The sequence below is a fragment of the Lepus europaeus genome, chromosome 1, assembly GCF_033115175.1.
Source record: "Lepus europaeus isolate LE1 chromosome 1, mLepTim1.pri, whole genome shotgun sequence".
NCBI lineage: Eukaryota > Metazoa > Chordata > Mammalia > Lagomorpha > Leporidae > Lepus > Lepus europaeus.
In genome coordinates this window covers 183,897,840-183,915,009 of record NC_084827.1, presented here as the reverse complement: position 1 = coordinate 183,915,009, position 17,170 = coordinate 183,897,840, and the positions used below count along the sequence as shown (strand labels likewise).

Genomic DNA, 17,170 nt, shown 5'->3' with positions numbered 1-17,170 from the left:
ATGGGGATTTCAGTGGAAGACGGGCTCTGAGAATGTTAAGGGTCACGGGACCCCATGCACTCAGGACACCAGCTGCCTGCATCCAGGGTCTCAGAGGGGGCGGGGGCTGGCAGGGGGGCTCTGTGGCCCCACAGCCACTTCCACTCACAGCCCCGGGAGGGGAGCCCAGGCTTGGTCCGGGCGCCCCAGGCACCGCTGCATAGCCCACTGCTGGCCTGCGGGGAAGAGGCAAGCAGGAGGGGCCATCAGTCTCCCTGGGCCACTCTGTATGTATCCTGTCTGCCCTGGCTTAGAATGTCTGTGAGCCTTTCATTTTGTCTTGATTATTCTCATGTTTAAATCGTTTGTCTCTTTTACTTCTTTTCTCCCTACTTATTTCTGAAAATCCCTGAGACCAAAAAAAAATTTCAAATGTTGGGTGTGCGATGACCACAAAAACCATGAGGTGGCAGCCACTGGCTGAGGACGGAGCTGCCGTGGGAGGAGGACTGGTCCAGGTGGGCAAGAGCCCCCTAGGGTACCTACCAGGCCCACAGTTCCCCCTGGAAACCTCCGTCACAGCTGGGCAAGCCAGAGCCGTGCACCAAGGACAAAAGGAACCCTGAGGGGTGTCGTGGCACAGCAGGGCCCTGCCCAGACGCTAACACTCCCTCACCAGCTTGCAGGTTTTTCTTTGCTCTCAGGAGAAACAAAATGGGATCCCCAACTCCCAACACACGCAAAGGGCTTCTCTGCCGGACTCTGGTCCATTCCCAGGCACGAGAGGCAGACGGACAGATGCCCATATGCTCACAACAGGGCTGGGCCACGTCAGAGCCAGGAGCCGGGAGCTCCATCCAGGTCTCCCACGTGGCTGCCAGGGGCTCAACCAGTTGAGCCATCACTGCTGCCTCCCTGAGGGCACGGGGCAGGAAGCTGGCGTCGGGCACGGGAGCTGGGCGGAGGGTGGAGAGCAGCCGGCAAGGCCCTCAGAGCTCCGACTGTCTGGCCGTCTGTTTTCCTCTGCCTATTTTGAATCTGCAACTTTTTTCTTCTATTAAGATAACGGAAAATTTGCTCACAGACAGACGAGCACGGGCGTAAAGTGAACTGCTAAGGTGACAGTGAACAGCCCACACTCCTTGTGGTCCACATAGCATCTCTGCAGACTGTGCGCATGTCCCGAGAAAGTCCCGAGAAGCAGGAGCAGCCGGCTGCGGGGCAGGCAGTGTGGCTGGGAGCCGGCGACAGGGAGCACAGCCAGGCTTCCGACGGAGGCTCCGGGACCCTGGCCAGCCCGCACCTGGCACAGCTTCTCCTGCAGGACGCCCAAGAGCGGTGACTCATCATCAAAGGGCCCTCCCCCACCTGCCAGTGGACGCCTCAGCTTCTGTCCCAGGGAGGAAGTGCAGCTGGCCTGCACCTGCCGCCGGTGCTCCCGACACCCCTGCTGTCCACCTGCCTGTGCCCCTCCACTCCCCTCAAAGCTTCGGGATCTCCCGCACCTGCACTCACACTCTGGGACCTGAGGTCTGACCTTTGCTCGCTCCCTGCCCCACTCTGGCCGACACGCGCAGTGTGGTGACAATCTTGGTGCCCTTGCCGACTGGTGTGACTCCAGCATCCCTTACAGGCACTGGTTTGAGTCCCAGCCGCTCCACTTCCAGCATCCCTTACAGGCAATGGTTTGAGTCCCAGCCACTCCACTTCCAATCCAGCTCTCTGCTAATGCACCGGGGAAAAGTACTGGGGGATGGCTCAAGTGCTTGGGTCCCTGCCCCATGTGGGAGACCCTGATGGAGCTCCTGGCTTAGGCCTGGCCCAGCCCTGGCTGTTGCAGGGAACCAGTGGGCTCTCTCTCTTTCTGTGCATGTGTGTGTGTGTGTGTTTGTATCCCTCCACCCCCCATAACGTTGTCTTTCAAATAAATCTTCTTTAAAAATCTTACATGTGAGAACATCAGCGAGGAGCTTCCTCGTCAGCTGCTGAACTCTAATGGCTCGTAACCCACAGCTCGAATTCTCTCAGAAGCGTTTGCAACCAGACTCACGCCCCAGGCAGGTGGCTTCTACTAACGCAGACACCGCAGCCTGAGCACTCATTTCCCAGGCAGCACTGGGGAACTGAGGGAGGCCGGGACCCACTCACAGAGGTGACCAGAGCAGGACGATGGTGTGGGGCTGTGTGGGTTTTTACGCCTTCTACTCACAACATCGTGCCTTTTTTTTTTTTTTTAAGATTTATTTATTTATTTGAAAGTCAGAGTTACAGAGAGGCAGAGAGAGAGGTCTTCCATCCAATGGTTCACTCCCCAAATGGCTGAAACAGTTGGAGCTGTACCGATCCGAAGCCAGGAGCTTCCTCTGGTCTCCCACGTGGGTGCAGGGGCCCAAGCACTTGGGCCATCTTCTGCTTTTCCAGGCCATAGCAGAGAGCTGGATCAGAAGTGAGGCAGCCAGAACTCGAACCGGCGCCCATACGGGATGGCGGCACTACAGGCGGCAGCTTTACCCGCTCTGCCACAGCACCGGCCCCGGCATCGTGGCTTTTTCTCCCATGACTCTGCTGGAGTTCAGGAACTTCTCCCTGGGCCCCGCCAGCCACATCTGCGGCGTGCAGATGCTTTGGTGAGCAGAGCACTGCTTCGCCTCCCCGCCCGATTCCTCAGAAAGTCACTCCGTGTTCACAAGTGTTTTCATTTTTGCTTTTTGACTGCAATGTGATTGGCTTGAGCTCGGGAAAGGGCCTGTTCTCAATCTAACGAGACGCGTATGGAAACCTGGCCTGCTTTAGATACTTCCCGTCACTGAAGGGCATCTGCTCCCTGCAGGCCACACACCCCGCAGACCCGGCGCCAAGCAGGATCTGATGTCGCCCTGCGTCACGTTTCCAGCCGTAAAGAGGTTTCTAAATTGGGGTTGTTGTATGGTAAGGCACTTCCATCAAGCTCATTTTGCAAACAAATTGGTTTTACTTTAATTATCTTTGGTAAAAATCAGTATGACGGTAGAGAGAAAAATTGTTTCTGAAACAGATAACGCTCCTGCTCGCAGGCAGAGGCCTTCTGTCACTGCTGTTTTATTCTCTCCCAGGCTACGCTGGCTGCTAGCGCGGGCCCCTCACTTCAGTCCTGTTCCAGTCACTGTGCACAGGAGCTGCTCCCCGAGTCCAAGCCGAAGCCAGACAACCCGGGGTTAACGCCTGGCCTGCGCCCCACACAAAGGTCACCATGCTCCCCCAGCCGTGACCAACGACATTTACACAGGGATCAGGACCGGAAGGCACCCTCAGAGCCAGGTTCCCTGTCCCCTAGGGACCGTCACTGCTCTCTGCTCTGTTTGTGCCCCTCTTCTCACCCAGGCTGAGTGGAGGGACAGCTCCCATGGGACGTGGGACCCCGCAGGCACCCAGGGAGCAGCTTTGCCAGCACCCACCCCACACCCTGGTCCCTTTCTATGACGCTTAACTCAGCTCAGACCTAGATAACTCGTTGGTTAAGTTGAAAATGTCTGCTTCATTGCTTACACTGCTTGATCTCTCTGGACAATGCCCCCGGGGAGCTGAGGCCCCGTTGCAAAGAATAAAGCGGCAGCCTCAGTGGTGACAAAGTCCTGCCCAGGTCCCCGGTCGCCCGATGCTCATGTCGCCTTCAAGCCTAGGTCCTTGGCTCAGAGCTCCACGTTGAATCGGACTTGTTTTGCTCTCATTTGTTTCATTTTGTGTTTTTCTCATGAAAGTTTGTACGCATTACCTGTGAGAGCCTTGCAAAAGTGCAGCTTCTTACAATGTAGTGCTTGCCCAGTGCTGGGATAGCAGCCACTGCCCTCTGCACAGCAGGACGGAGCTCAACAAGGGCCACACTGTCGCCCGAGGAGCACTCCTGCCCAAGTGCCTGGAGGCGTTTTCCCCCTGACTCCTGGCAGCCGTGCACTTCCACTGGATGTGGGACCAGACCAGCAACTGGGACAGCACACGTCCAATCTGGCTCTGAGGGACAATCAAAACCTAACTGCTGCCGGCGCCGCGGCTCAATAGGCTAATCCTCCACCTTGCCGCGCCGGCACACCGGGTTCTAGTCCCGGTCGGGATGCTGGATTCTGTCCCGGTTGCCCCTCTTCCAGTCCAGCTCTCTGCTGTGGCCCGGGAATGCAGTGGAGGATGGCCCAAGTGCTTGGGCCCTGCACCCCATGGGAGACCAGGATAAGCACCTGGCTCCTGGCTTCGGATCAGCGCGGTGCGCCGGCCGCAGCACACCGGCCGTGGCGGCCATTGGAGGGTGAACCAACGGCAAAGGAAGACCTTTCTCTCTCTCTCTCTCACTGTCCACTCTGCCTGTAAAAAAAAAAAAAAAAAAAAAAAAAAAACTAACTGCTGGCTTCCAAGAAAACATTTTTTAAAGATTCATTTATTTATTTGAAAGTCAGAGTTACAGAGAGATCTTCCATCCACAGGTTCCCTCCCTGGATGGCTGCATCAGCAGGAGTAGGGGCCCAAGGAGCCAGGAGCTTCCTCCAGATCTCCCACGCGGGTGTAGGGACCCAAGCACTTGGGCCACCTCCGCTGCTTTCCCAGGCCACAGCAGGGAGCTGCCTCGTAAGTGGAGCAACCGGGACTCCAGCTGCACCCACAAGGATGCTAACGCTGCTACGCCACAACACCAGCCCCCAGAGAAAATATTTTGATCAAAAAAGGAAATGTAAAAGTTGTCAAAATCAAAATGGATAGGGCCAGCGCTGTGGCGTAGTGGTTAAAGCCTCCACTTGCAGTGCCAGCATCCCATATTGGCGCCGGTTCAAATCCCAGCTGCTCCACTTCCAATCCGGCTCTCTGCTGTGGCCTGGGAAAGCAGTGGAAGATGGCTCAAGTCCTTGGGCCCCTGAATCCATGTGGGAGACCCGGAGGAAGCTCCTGGCTTTGGATCAGCCAGCACCAGCCATTGTGCCCATCTGGAGAGAGAACCAGCAGATAGAAGACCTCTCTCTCTCTCTCTCTTTCACTGTCTCTCTCTCTCTCCCTCTCTGTCTCTCTCCCTCCCTCTCTCCCTCTCTGTAACTCTGCCTTTCAAATAAATAAATCTTTTTTAAAAAATGGAGCCACACGTGCCAATCCTAACAAAAATATGAATATAACTGGGAGGTTGTGAAGGAAAGGTTCTATCGTGACTTCCTGAGGATGACCATCACGAGAGGGCCAGGGCCACAGCTGGCAGGACAATCACTCCTGCGAGACCCTCTTCGTCCCAAGTCTTCCTGTGCCAGGATTGTTGCAACCAAAATCTCCCTGTGCCCCAGCTTCTGCAGATGCTGGAGGTTTGCCATGCACGTGCACAGCTGTCACCAAGCTTGGCCACTCCCAGTCGGTCCCGTTACTCTCGGGAGAATCTCTCTGGTTTTCATCAGCTCGACAAGCACGGCACGGCCTCACACAGAACCACCTCAGGCCGACGTCACCTGCCTGTGCGTCCTGCGCTCACGGTTGCTGCTGCAGATCACATGCACGCTCCTCTCTCCGTCAGAACCTCCCCGGCTTCCGCCTCCGAACGTGCTTGCCGCTGCCCGGGCTGCCCTCCCCAACTAAACACCACGGCTCCTCGGAGGACCTCTGGTGGCTACGGAGGCTACAGCATAGAAACCCGCGTTTCCACCTTCTCTCGAACAACCGGCAAGTCTGCCTCCCAGGGCACACCCAGCCCCACCCCTGGAGGCCATGTCCAGGGCCCTGGGCACAGCTGAGGCTTTGCCCCCTGTGTACAGGCAGGTGAGGGAGACCTGTCCTGGATGGGCTCTTCCATCCTGGAGTTCTGAGTCCCACTTCACTCAGCGCTGGCCCACGCAGGGCAGGGAGTGCAGCCACCCTGTGTCCCGGCTCCATCGCTGCACAGGACTGCAACATCGTCCACAACCCTTCTGAGCCGACAACTGGGGCAGGTTTTTTCCAACAATCTCTATTACAGACTGCGTTCATTTTTACATCATAATACACACCCCCACCCCCAGGCAGCGCCGAACGACACAATCCTGGCTGAGCTCCACGCCCTCCCTTGCTGAGCAGCTTAGGGCAGGGGTGCCAGTGCAGTGGCTGCGTCCCACCCACACCCACCTCGAGACGGCCCGGCTCTGTCCTCCTGCAGGGCTCACACGCCGGAGCAGAGAGCCGGCCATGTGTCCTGTGAGACGGCTGCTCAGAGGGTAGCAACGCTGACAGCTCTGAGTCTTGCCTTGACTGGGGGTCACTTTTTCCATTGCTTGACCCGGATTCTTTTCTATGGCCTTCAGCCCCTCCACTCCCCCTCCCTGCTTTCCCATGGTTCTCTCTGGGCTGAGCAGGTGACCCCGGGGCCTCTGGACTCCGGCTCTGGGTCAATGTCCATCCTCTTCTGCACTGTCCCAATTCTGTTTCTGGAAGCCATGTTTTCAATTTCCAAATATTGTCTTCTATTCTCCAGTTTGTTCTGAGAGCCCCTTACAATCCCTACATTTAATTCACACGCTAAGCTGGCGTCCGAGGGAGCTGCTGTCCCTCAGCCTCCGTGTGCAGATACAGACACACTGGCAACGGAGCGGCTGCAAGGACCCTCCCAGGCTGGGAACACAGGCCCAGGCTGACCCACAGGCTGAGCGTTGAGTGGGCGCTGCTGGGCGCCCACGGTGCACCCCACTCTGCCCAGGAGTGGGGGACCAAGGCTTCCTGTGTGAGGTCTCTGCGCGCCCCCCCAAGGAAGGACAAAGAGGGAGGGCTGCCCAGAGGTGCACCCCTGCTGGACTCCATCCAACCCGGTGTCCACAACAACCTGGAGCCTCTGAGCTTGGAAGGCTCAGAGCGGTGTTGGGGGCACTGAGCGGTAAGCGGTTCTGACCCTTCAGTCGGAGCTGCTCTGTGGGAAACAGCTGCTCTGCCAGTGGGAGGCTGACACCCCTGCCCCCGGAAACACTAGGAGCCAGCTCCCCCGGGCCTGTATTCAGGCGCAGCCCATGGCCGGGGGGAGGTGCCCACTGCGGGAAATTGGCGAGAGTCCTCTGAGCTCCTGCAGGCACGGCTGCCCCAGCTCCCTCCCAGCTCTATCACCCTCCCTCCCTCCCTCCCTCCCTCCCTTCCAAGCCGTGTCTGTGGCCAGCAGGGCCCGGGGTCCCAGACCTAGGGCCCTCTCCGAGAAGGGCGAGCCTCTTCTCCTGTCCCTCATCTTCACCCCGCCCAGTGGTGTTCGGGGAGGCCTGGGAGAGGGGCGCGGGTGTGGGCTACTCTTCCAGGAGGGGGATGGCCTTGCGGGGCTTCTCCGGGAACTGCCGGGCGTACAGATACGCCATGTACTGGAGCTCCGGCATCACCATCCTCCGGCACATGCGCAGCGTGGCGTTGTCCAGCCCCGGCCTGAGGTTATAGCCCAGGATGTCGGCCTGGCCCGACTGGAAGGGGCGCAGGAGCCGGTCGGTGATCTGCGCCTGGTTCTGCGGAGCGCCGTCCTGCAGGCACAGCTCAGTGAGCTCCTGGCGCCGAGCGCGCAGCCTGGCCACGTCGGCGCGCAGGCGGCGCGGGCCCAGCTCGGTGTGCAGCCGCGCCCACAGCGTGCGGTTAAAGTGGTCGTACAGGCGCCAGTCGAGCGCGCACCAGCGCCGGGCCAGCTCGCGGCTCTCGGGCGGCAGGTGTGCCACGGTGCGCGTGCTGCGCAAGTTGAGCCTGAAAGCCACCACGTCGTCCAGGCTCCAGCGCAGCAGGTGCCGCAGCAGCACCACGGACTCGTCGAAGTGCTCCGCGATGAGCATGAGCTGGAAGCGCTGCTCCACGTCGGCGATGCGCGCGCGCACGTAGCCCTCCTCGGGCGGCGCGTTGTTGTCGAAGCCCAGGTCGAACCACATGTTGTTGCGCGCGTACGCGTTCCTCACCACCAGGCTGTCGTTGTAGAAGCGCTCGGGCGACTCCAGGAACGCCTGCAGCGTCTTGACGTGGCGGAAGGCGGGCACGTAGCCCTTGTAGTAGGTGAAGGAGGACTCCAGCTGGAAGCCCGGGTCTCTGAGGATGGAGAAGTAGAAGGTGTCCTCCGGCATGACCTTCTGCACCTAGGAGAGAAGACGGGAGACCCTCAGAGCACCTGCGAGCAGAGCCCCGCCCACACACGCAGTTGTGCCCACAGCCCTTCACACACACACACACACACACACACGCAGTCCTGCCCACTTATTCTGCACCCAGAGCCCTGCCCCCACACATACCTGTGCCCAGAGCCTCTTCCCCATACACATATCTGCACCTACACCTAGAGCCCCTCCCACAGTCCTTCACACACACACCCCTGCACCTAGAGCCCCTCCCACAGTCCTTCACACACACACCCCTGCACCCAGAGCCCCGCCCACACACAATTCTATGCCCAGAGCCCCCTCATGCACCTGTGCCCAGAGCCCCGCCCACAAATATGCACCTGTGCTGAGCCCCTCTCACAAACACCTGTATGCAGAACCTCTCCCCCCCACACACACACCAGCCTGCAGAGCCCCTCCCACACAGGTGCCCTCCACAGCTCCCTGGAGCAGAGCCAAAGCCACATGCAAGCTATGCAGTGTCCAGAGCAAAGGCTGGGAGAGGGGTGAGCATAGGGGTGGCAGGACAGGGGGAGCCCTCCCATGGCAGCCGTGGCTGGCCCAGAGGCCTCTGTGTAGGATGCAGAGGGCACCCATGAGTCCCTGGGACCGGGAGCTTCCATCACACTCCACATCTGCCCTGTGATCAGCCCATTTCACAGATGAGGAAACTGATCCTCGTAGTAGTCAAACATTCCCCAGGGCCCCTGGTGTCCTTGGAGGGGCCACAGTTCTGGTGCCTACTGGAGCCGAGAGTCAGAGAATGGTGATATCCAGAGGCAGGCCACCCAGCGCCCTGCACCTCATCACCCACCTCCCCCTGCCTGGCCTCCCTGTGGCTGGCCCAGGCCATCCTGCTCCCTGCCAGGCGTTCTCCACGGGACTCCCAGACTGACGCCAACACACCCATACTAGCCACGCCCTCCCCTCGCATCTCCTCTTGGAAGAAAAGGCAGGAAAGGTGGCCTCAGGCTGGGACCTGAGTACCAGGAGGGAGCTGTGGAGAGAGCATCGTCTCGCAAGCAGACACGCAAGCACACGCATGCCAGGCCGGGCAGGGCTGGCTGTGTTCAGGAACCAGAGGGAGGTCCCCAGAGCAGCCACAGGCAGCCTGGAGAAGCGTCCACCATGGCCTCACCCCTGCTCTCGTCAGTCCAGGCTGAACCCCCAAAGTCCCACGGTCACATCTGCAAGCCCAGGCCCCGCACCTCAGGGAGGTTAAACCTCAGGTGGTTGCACATGATGTTGAAGCGCCGCGGAGTGCCGGGGCCGCCCTCCTCCGCACCCTCCACGTAGCGCGCCAGGAAGAGCCAGGGGTAGCCCAGGTGGACGCGGCCGCCGGCAGGCAGTGCAGTGGACAGGTTGTGCTTCTCAGCAAAGCGGTACAGGATGTTGAGGACGGTGCTGCTGGCCGTCTTGTGGGTCTTGAGGAACATGACGTTGGTGACCGGAGGACCCTCAGCCTGGCCACTGAGCAGGCTGGGAGGGGGCACAGGCCACAGTAAGCAAGGACCCCAAAACCCCAAGGAACCCCAACATGAGACCCCCAACCAGGAACCCCCAGCCCCATCACCTGAAAACCCCCTAAGCCTGGACCCTGGGAGCTTCCCCTGGAGGCTGGGTGTCCCCACATGTGCCACAGGCTCAGCCCCCAGCCCCTACCCCCATCTGGCTCCCAGGACCCCTGCAGGATACGGGCCCTGTGGCCTCAATCACACACCAGCATTTCTTACCTGACCTTTCATGAAGGGACAAAGGTGGCCCCATAGCCAAGGCCTGCCCAGCACAGGGCCCATCCCTGCACCCGTCCACAGCACCCCCCAGCCACCTTGGAGCAGCAGCCGGTGCAGGTGACCAGGGTGGTGGGTCAGGGCAAGAGGAGAAGGACATGACCCAGAGACCCAACCAGTGGGCCACACAGTGGGAAGGCCAGGCCCTGGCCAAGGCCCTGGGTTGGGGCACGGTAGGCTGCAGGCATGGCTGTAGATGGCCACCTGTGTGGAATGTGGGGGGGAGATGCCCCAGATCTGACCTTTAACCTCCCAGACACCATGTGGGCCCAGCCCACCTCTGCTGGGAGGAACCAGGGGGCCTTCCAGAGCCACTCATCTGGTGGGGGCCTGGCTCCCTGCACCTGGTGGCCTCTGCATGCATCGGCCGTGCCCAGCACCAGCCCCTGGCCCAGGAACAGCCCTGCTTCTCTGAAGCCGTCCCCAGAGCACGGGGGACACACTGGCTCCCCACGAGGAAGGGCCCGCCCACCTCTCCTCTCCCACAGGGGAGACACCCTGGAAGGCGAGCAGCCCTGTCCCTGTGGTGTGACAAGGGACTTACGGCAGGAGCAGCTCCACGTCCATGTGCAGGAAGCCCACCAGCAGGAACACAGCCAGGACCAGGAGGAGGAGCACAATCTGCAGGGACCTGGGGGCAGGGGAGTCGTCAGTGACCCTCAGGACCTCCTGGAGCCGCCTCCAGGCCTCGGGCTGGGGAGACCTGGGCTGGCCTCAGCCCACCCTTGCCATCCACTCTGTTCAGAACTGGGGGCAGGGGGGTGGGGACTAAAGGCACATAGACGTGAGGGGCCAGGGGACCCTCCGGGAGACAGACCGGGTGGGGCACAGAAGGGTGGCTGAGGGGCAGGGACTGTGTCGTCTCAGACTCCATGCTGGACGGCCCTGTGTGATGGCTCCTGGAGGGGGGTGCAGGTGCTTAGGGTTGGGGAGCGCGGCTGGGCAGGTCACCCTTCAGGGGTTTGCTTCCACTTCCCCCCCCATCCCTCCCAAGGGGGGGGGGACACAAAGAGGCCACCCGGAACCCAGGACAAGCCCTCACCAGGTGCCGTTCATGCTGACCCCTCAGCCAGTGTAGATGTGAAGGTTATATTCCTGCTGCTCCGGCCGCCCCACCTGAGGTCTCCGCTACACCAAGACAGAGGCAAGCACCAGGGGCAAGGATCACCCCACACACACACACACGCAAGAAGGGAGGAGCCCACAGCAGGGGCCAGGCCTGGTCCCAGGAAATCTGCAGGTGCAGCGCAGCCAGCAGCACCTGAACTCAGGGTTCAGATCAGGCGGGGACTTCCAGCCCTCCTATCCCTGGACAAAGCTCATGTCGACACGTGGCAGCAAAGGGGCCCCACCAGTAGCCAGGCCTGCCTGCCACTAGCCAAGGCCCTCTCACTGGGCAAAGATCACACGGGAGGCGCCAGGACCCTCTTTGCTGGGATCTGTGCCACCCCGGAGGCCACCGTGCACTTCGGCAGAGGGGGACCTGATAGAGGGAGAGGAAGCCCCTCTAATCTTGGCAAAAGGGGGCTGTCCCAAGTTTCTATCTCCAGACCAAGTCAGTTCCCCCCGTCCATCGGGCTTCCCCAGGACATCACGGTCACCACCGGTACAGATGGGGCCTCTGACCTCCCTCTGCAGCCCGGGCGTGACCACTCTAGCCTCCCACTCACCTTGCCCACTTCTGCCTCAGCCCAGCCTCAACCCACACCCACTCCTCTCGCTGCTGATTCTTGCAGGTGTAAGCCCAGCACGACGAGATGCTGCTGGCTCCCAGTCACAGATGGCCACCGAGCTCCAGACATCACACTCACATCTGGATCAGCAGCAAGGGAGAAGCAACGAGGCCAGTCACAAATGAGAATCCCCAGAGCAAACCCCCACTTGCGTCTTGTTGGCCAGAACTCGGTCGCCTGCTCACATTCCCCCATTGCCTCTGTGATGGGAGAAGGGGGTGGGCCATGGGCGCCCTGATGCACACCCAGGAGAACATGGGGACGGGGATGTGGCTGAGCCCAGTCTGCCCGGCCTCCCCCATGAGGCAGAGGCTCCTTTGAAGGAAACAGGCCTGGCCCCTCGCAGGCGAGAACCACCTGGAGGCCTCCATCTGTCCTGACGCTGGGGGAGGCCAAGCTTAAGACAGAACCAGGAAGCTGCATCGACTCAGTGTCCAGAGCCAAGGAGCACTGGGACCACGGAGCAGGACACAGCCACCCTGGCTGGCCCCCCGGCCCCAGCATCCCTGGCTGTGCACCCCAGGGCCTCGGGCGGTCCTCAGTCTGGCAGCAAAAACGAGGGATGGGTGTGCCTCACAGTGCTTTGGGTCATTTGGCCCACTGTGTGTTCTGGTGAGAGCTTCCAGCACCCACCACCCCCAGCACCTCCATCCTACCCGGACCCCTCTTGAGATGGGTGTGAGTCCAGGGAGGCTGGGTCTGTCTCCTCACAAGGGCCCTGGTCAGGATTGTGATAGCCACCAGCAGGGGCTGCACCCGGCTCTAAGCTCCTTCGCCCTCGCCACACCCGGCATGCATCAAACAGAACAGCGATGCTAGTGGCTTGGTGGGTGACTAACTAGCTGGAGTCCCAACTGTCAGGCCCAGAGCAGACACAGGTACACTCACCTCACGCTGATAACAACTTGGCTCCTGGACCCAGAGCCGCAGAGGACTGTGCCCTGTGGGTGCCCCAGCCACTCCCAGTGCCCCTGCGGCACTCCCAGAGAGGCCTCGTATCTGCTGTCCCGGGGAGGTCCCACCCCACGTCCTCCCCCACGGAGAGGCAAGGGCACACACGTGGAGGAGCAGGATTGCAAGGAAAAGGGTCTGCATTCCCACAGCAGGGCTGTGCCTGGAGGGGCGGGGCTTTCGGATGGGCATTTGATGCCAAGAAAGCTTCTGAGTGGGGAGAAAAGGAGGCAAAGTGGGGTGGAGGGACAGGGCAGGGGGCCCCACGTGAGGTCAGGCACAGTCACAGCTGGACTCCAGGAGCTCACCGGGGGAGCTTCCTGTGTGCGCTGGGCTTCAACACTGGGCTTTACAGGGTGCACAGGAGCACAGGATTCCAGCAAGGGGAAGCCAGAGCGAGAACTCTGCCAACGCCTGGGAGAGGGCAGTTGATGAGCGGGTGGCTGGGGCCGGGGAGGTGGGGGCGGGACAGCAGGCAGGCAGACGTCTGTAACCTGGATTGGATCAGCACCGGCAGGCTGCCGGGGGAGATGAGGGTCCCTGTGTTCCCCAGCTGTCTGCCCCTTGGGCTGGGCCCGAGCAAGAGCTCCCCACACTCCTGTGCCCTGGGGGAAGGGGTGATTTCTGTAGAGAGGGTCTTGACATTTCGCATAAGTGACTCTCTAAAGCTCAAATGGGTGACGGTGAGGAGCCCGGCTCTCCCAGACCTTGGAGCTGAAAAAGCCACGTCTATAGGAGAGGACACATGGCCAGCGGGACGAGAAAGGCCCAGCGAGCAGTGCGGCAGGGCCAGCTCCGGCTTGCAGCTCAGCCCAGGCCACGGTGCACTGCGCACCAGCCACGGTTTACAAAGTAAAGCCGCCAGCAAGCTGGCGAGGAGAGGGGAGGCCAAAGTTCTAAGCAAACGGTCAGAGTCAGGGCTGTGCCCAGCCGTCTCCAGGAGGGAGCCCGTGTCTGTAAACAAGACACATCTGCCGCTCTGGGCGTGAACACTCAGTGGGACTGGCTCACACGACAGGCGTGTGGTGCCGGCCGCCCCTCCCTGCCGCCGCATGGGGTCTCTGTGACCAAGTATGTGCCCTGCCCTGCCCTGCCCAGTGATTGCCATGTGTCTCCTGTGCAAAACACATGACAAGCTCTGCCCCTGGGGTCTCTATGAAACTTGAGGCCCAGAGCCGCACTAACCAGTGGGCACACTGCCCCTGCCCACGCGGCCGTCCCTGGAACATGTGTCCTTCCGTGGGGGGCTGGAATTCCCTACGGTGCAGCAGAACGTCTCCTGGGGAGGCAGCACTCTTGTGGGGAGGGGACCTCTCCCAAGGGCCGGGGCAGAAACCTCAGATGGACACCCGGACCCTGAGAGTCTGCACCGGGAGGGAAACGGATATCAGCAGGCTGGGACGCCCAGGGCCACTCATCTTTAATCAGACCATGGAGGTCGGGCTCTCGGTGGGAGTTTCCAGGGATTCATTTTGACTTGTACCAGGCTGCTGTGTGAGCTCGGGAGGCACCCACTTCCCAGTGCGGCCTCCTCACCACCAGGGTGGCAGAACCGGGGCCAGATCCAGTTCCCAGGACCTTTGGTTGGACGGCGTCACACAGCAGTTTCTGGGCTGTGAGCCCCAGCTGTGGGGCCTCACGGTCAAGTGGGGAGGGTGTGCCTGAGGCAGCGCCTGTTGGGTGCTGTGGGCAAGGTAGGGTCTAAATCCCTAATCCAGGCCCAGCATTCTAAGTAAGGCACAAACTGATAAAGTTTATTTAAAAGGTGAGGGAAACACACACATGGGTGGGCATTGCTCAGGAATAGAGGCCATGAAGGGAAAAGATGGGGGGGGGGGGCAGAGAAAGAGCGAGTGAGAGCCCCTCCCAAGTGCCAGCCTCTTTTGAGGTTGGAGAGGGGGTGGTTAGGTGGTGCCTCCCCCAGGGCCCAGGTCAAGAGAGACATCCTAGAAAAGGCTATTTGACTGACAGGTAGGCTGATAGCATCACATAGGGTGAGTCAGCTGTGGCTTCCACCATGTGGCCCTATTCTAGCCCCCTGCCTTATCCACCCGCATCTCTGCCCCCATCCTGTGTTCCCCAGTGCGGCCATCCCTCCAACAGCAAGGCTAAGTCAGACCCCAACTGTCCCTCAGCCCACAGGGCTGCCATGACCTGGCCCAGCAAGGCTCTGCTCAGGGTCTCTGCCCAGTGGCCACCTGACCCTCACTCCCTCCCCACCCCACCCACACCGCCTGGCCTACCCCTCTCCCATCAGACAAGGCTGGAGCCTCCCTACAACAGCTGTCTCTGCAGAAGCCGGCTTGCCTAGGGACTGCGACTGACAGCTTCTCACTGTTCACATGGTCCCTCCCCCCACTTCCTGCTGCAGTCTCACGCCCAAGGCTCAGAGACGCCTGGAGGGGGCTCCCAGCGGCCACCGTGGGACCAGGGGCTTCCGCCGCGAGACAATGGCAGCAGCACATCAGATCCGCTCAGCGGCAGCCAGGGGAGAGGACCAGGTTGGCCCCTCAGTGGTCAGGGTCCAGGCTGGAGGTGCCCGTGTCCAGGGGAGGAGGGACAAAGAGGCGCCACTTGAGTCACCAGCTCCGGCTGACAGTTGGCCCCTGCTGCTGACCCTCCACCAGGTGTGGGCCCTTTACAGCTCCATATAGTTAGGGCTTAACTGACTGATAAGGCCACTTATCTGCCACTCCTTCCACGCCAAGCCCTCCCTCTAACCTTCTCCCGTCCCGCAGGGCCCCACAACCTGGAGGCAGCGTTGGACAGCTGGCCCGGGACTGGCCCACCTGGGGGTCCTGGGCCCCCCCAAGCTGTGTCTGAGGATGGCCCCTCCCTGCCTGAGGATGCTCCAGACCCTGCCTGCCCCAGCCCAGCTGGCTCTCATCTGTACAAGGGCAAAGCCAGATTCAAAAGGCTTTTCATGAAGTTTGGCTCCCGACGCAAATGGAGAGCTCTCGTCTTTCCCTTTCCTTAGCCATTGCTGACCTGGGAAAACCTGTCGTGAGAGGGGTGTAAACCTCCAAGAAGCTTAACAAGCCCCAGGACAGCTGCTCCCAGGGAGCGTGGCCGTGAGGGCAGGAGCCGGGCGGCAACCCCATGTCTTGTAAATGTGGGAGCAATTGTTTTCCTTTCCATTAACCCAGTGAGCTGCACGGGGTGGACGAAGGATGAACCCCAAGTGACAGATGGAGCCTGGAGTCTTCCTCTGCCCCCAGGACCAGTGGCGTCCCCAGGACATCCTCCTCCCCAGGCAGTTCCGGGCCCTGGGCATTTCTGCCGAAGAGGGCAGCCACACCCCACTGTCCTCGCCCAGCAAACAGAGCCGGGCCCTGCCCCCCCACCCCCATCACCAGCCCCCGGCCTCTGAGTCCCAGGCTACAGCCCAGGACCATGCTGCTGCCCAGGTGCCACAGGGGACCTCAAACTTGGGCTGCCAAGGCCATGAGTGTGGTCTGCCAAAGCCGGCTGGAGCCGGTGAAGGCGGCAGGGCATCAAGCCTACAGGGCTCCAACCCCGGGCCAGTGCTGGGGTTCCCCGCCTCTCCCCAACACCCACGGGGCCCCAGGAGAAGCCTAGGAGGGATGACTTTTCCCAGGAGGCGCTTGAAGCCTGCTTGCTGTCCCCTTCACAGGCCTCTTCCCCGGGCAGCCATGAAGGAGTGGGGGCCCAAGTCCCCTGTGGCCCTGGCGTAACTGGAGCCAGCTGAGCACCAGCCTGGCACCTCCTTCCTCCCATGGCCCATGGTATCAGGAAAACAGGAAACTCACAGAATTTCCAATTTGGCCCTTCCGGGAGTTTCTGTGACAAACCCTGCCCAGACCAAGAGAGATGTCCAGGTGAGGAAGGAGTGGGGCAGGGGTCAAGCCACTCACAGGACCGGGCCTGGGAGGAACAAGCAACCCTCACCCTCACTCTGCCTCCCTCGCTGTGGACCAACACCCAGCCCCTCTCCCTGTCTGTCCAGAGGAGCTGCTTGCCACCCCACGGCCTCTGGCCACGGTCACGGCAGCTGGCAGCCTAGGCTTCATGTCTACCGGCACGGAGGAGCCCCCAGGGGGCGGGCCAGGGCCCCAGAGCCTATCTCCAAGGACAGTACCAATCACACCCAAACAGCATGGCTGGAGAGATAGGACCCAGCTGACTCCCACAGGATCAGCTGCCCAGGTCCACGGCCGGAGCAGCCCTCTGGCCTTCTCTTCCCGAGTGCTTCCTCTGGATGCAAACTCCAGAGTCATTGGCCCTGGCCACCTGCACACACGTGTCATGGAGCACACCTGAGCCTCAGTCAGATGGGTCCTGCTGGACCCTGGTCCACCACCAGGGCAGACGTCAGGGTCCCAGGCCCATTGCAGACGCAGCCTGGCTCGCACAGACACTGGCATCCAGAGCACAGGGAGCAGGCAAGACAGGCTCTGTGCCTCGTGAAAGGGCCCCCACCCTCCAGCCCTTCCTGTGCTGCCCATATGTGGCCACGACGATGGTACCAGCAGAGCCAGCCAACGTTGGAGCCACGCAGCCTGGCAAGACAGGCAGGCGCTCAGGGCTGCCTACCACGGTCCTTCCACAGCCACAGAAGCAGCTTCTCAGGAGGCCCCACCACCCTGGACCCAGGTAGCAGCTGGAGCCTGGTAAGGAGACC

General features: G+C 61.0%; 1 protein-coding gene across 2 annotated transcripts in view; it reads right to left on the bottom strand.

Moving 5' to 3' along the window:
• Positions 1-7,073: 7,073 nt before the first annotated feature.
• Positions 7,074-17,170, bottom strand: part of GAL3ST2 (galactose-3-O-sulfotransferase 2) — an 11,479-nt gene continuing 1,382 nt past the window's right edge. The window contains exons 1-4 of one of the 2 annotated variants that reach the window (XM_062194516.1): positions 10,887-14,726; positions 10,389-10,475; positions 9,263-9,533; positions 7,074-8,033 (exon numbers count right to left, since the gene is read on the bottom strand). In XM_062194516.1, coding sequence (XP_062050500.1) covers positions 7,215-8,033; positions 9,263-9,533; positions 10,389-10,475; positions 10,887-10,900 — 1,191 coding nt within the window. In that variant the 5' untranslated portion in view covers positions 10,901-14,726 and the 3' untranslated portion in view covers positions 7,074-7,214. Of the gene's footprint in view, positions 8,034-9,262; positions 9,534-10,388; positions 10,476-10,886; positions 14,727-17,170 lie in introns of those variants that run through there. The other variant, XM_062194526.1, reaches the window with a different exon arrangement.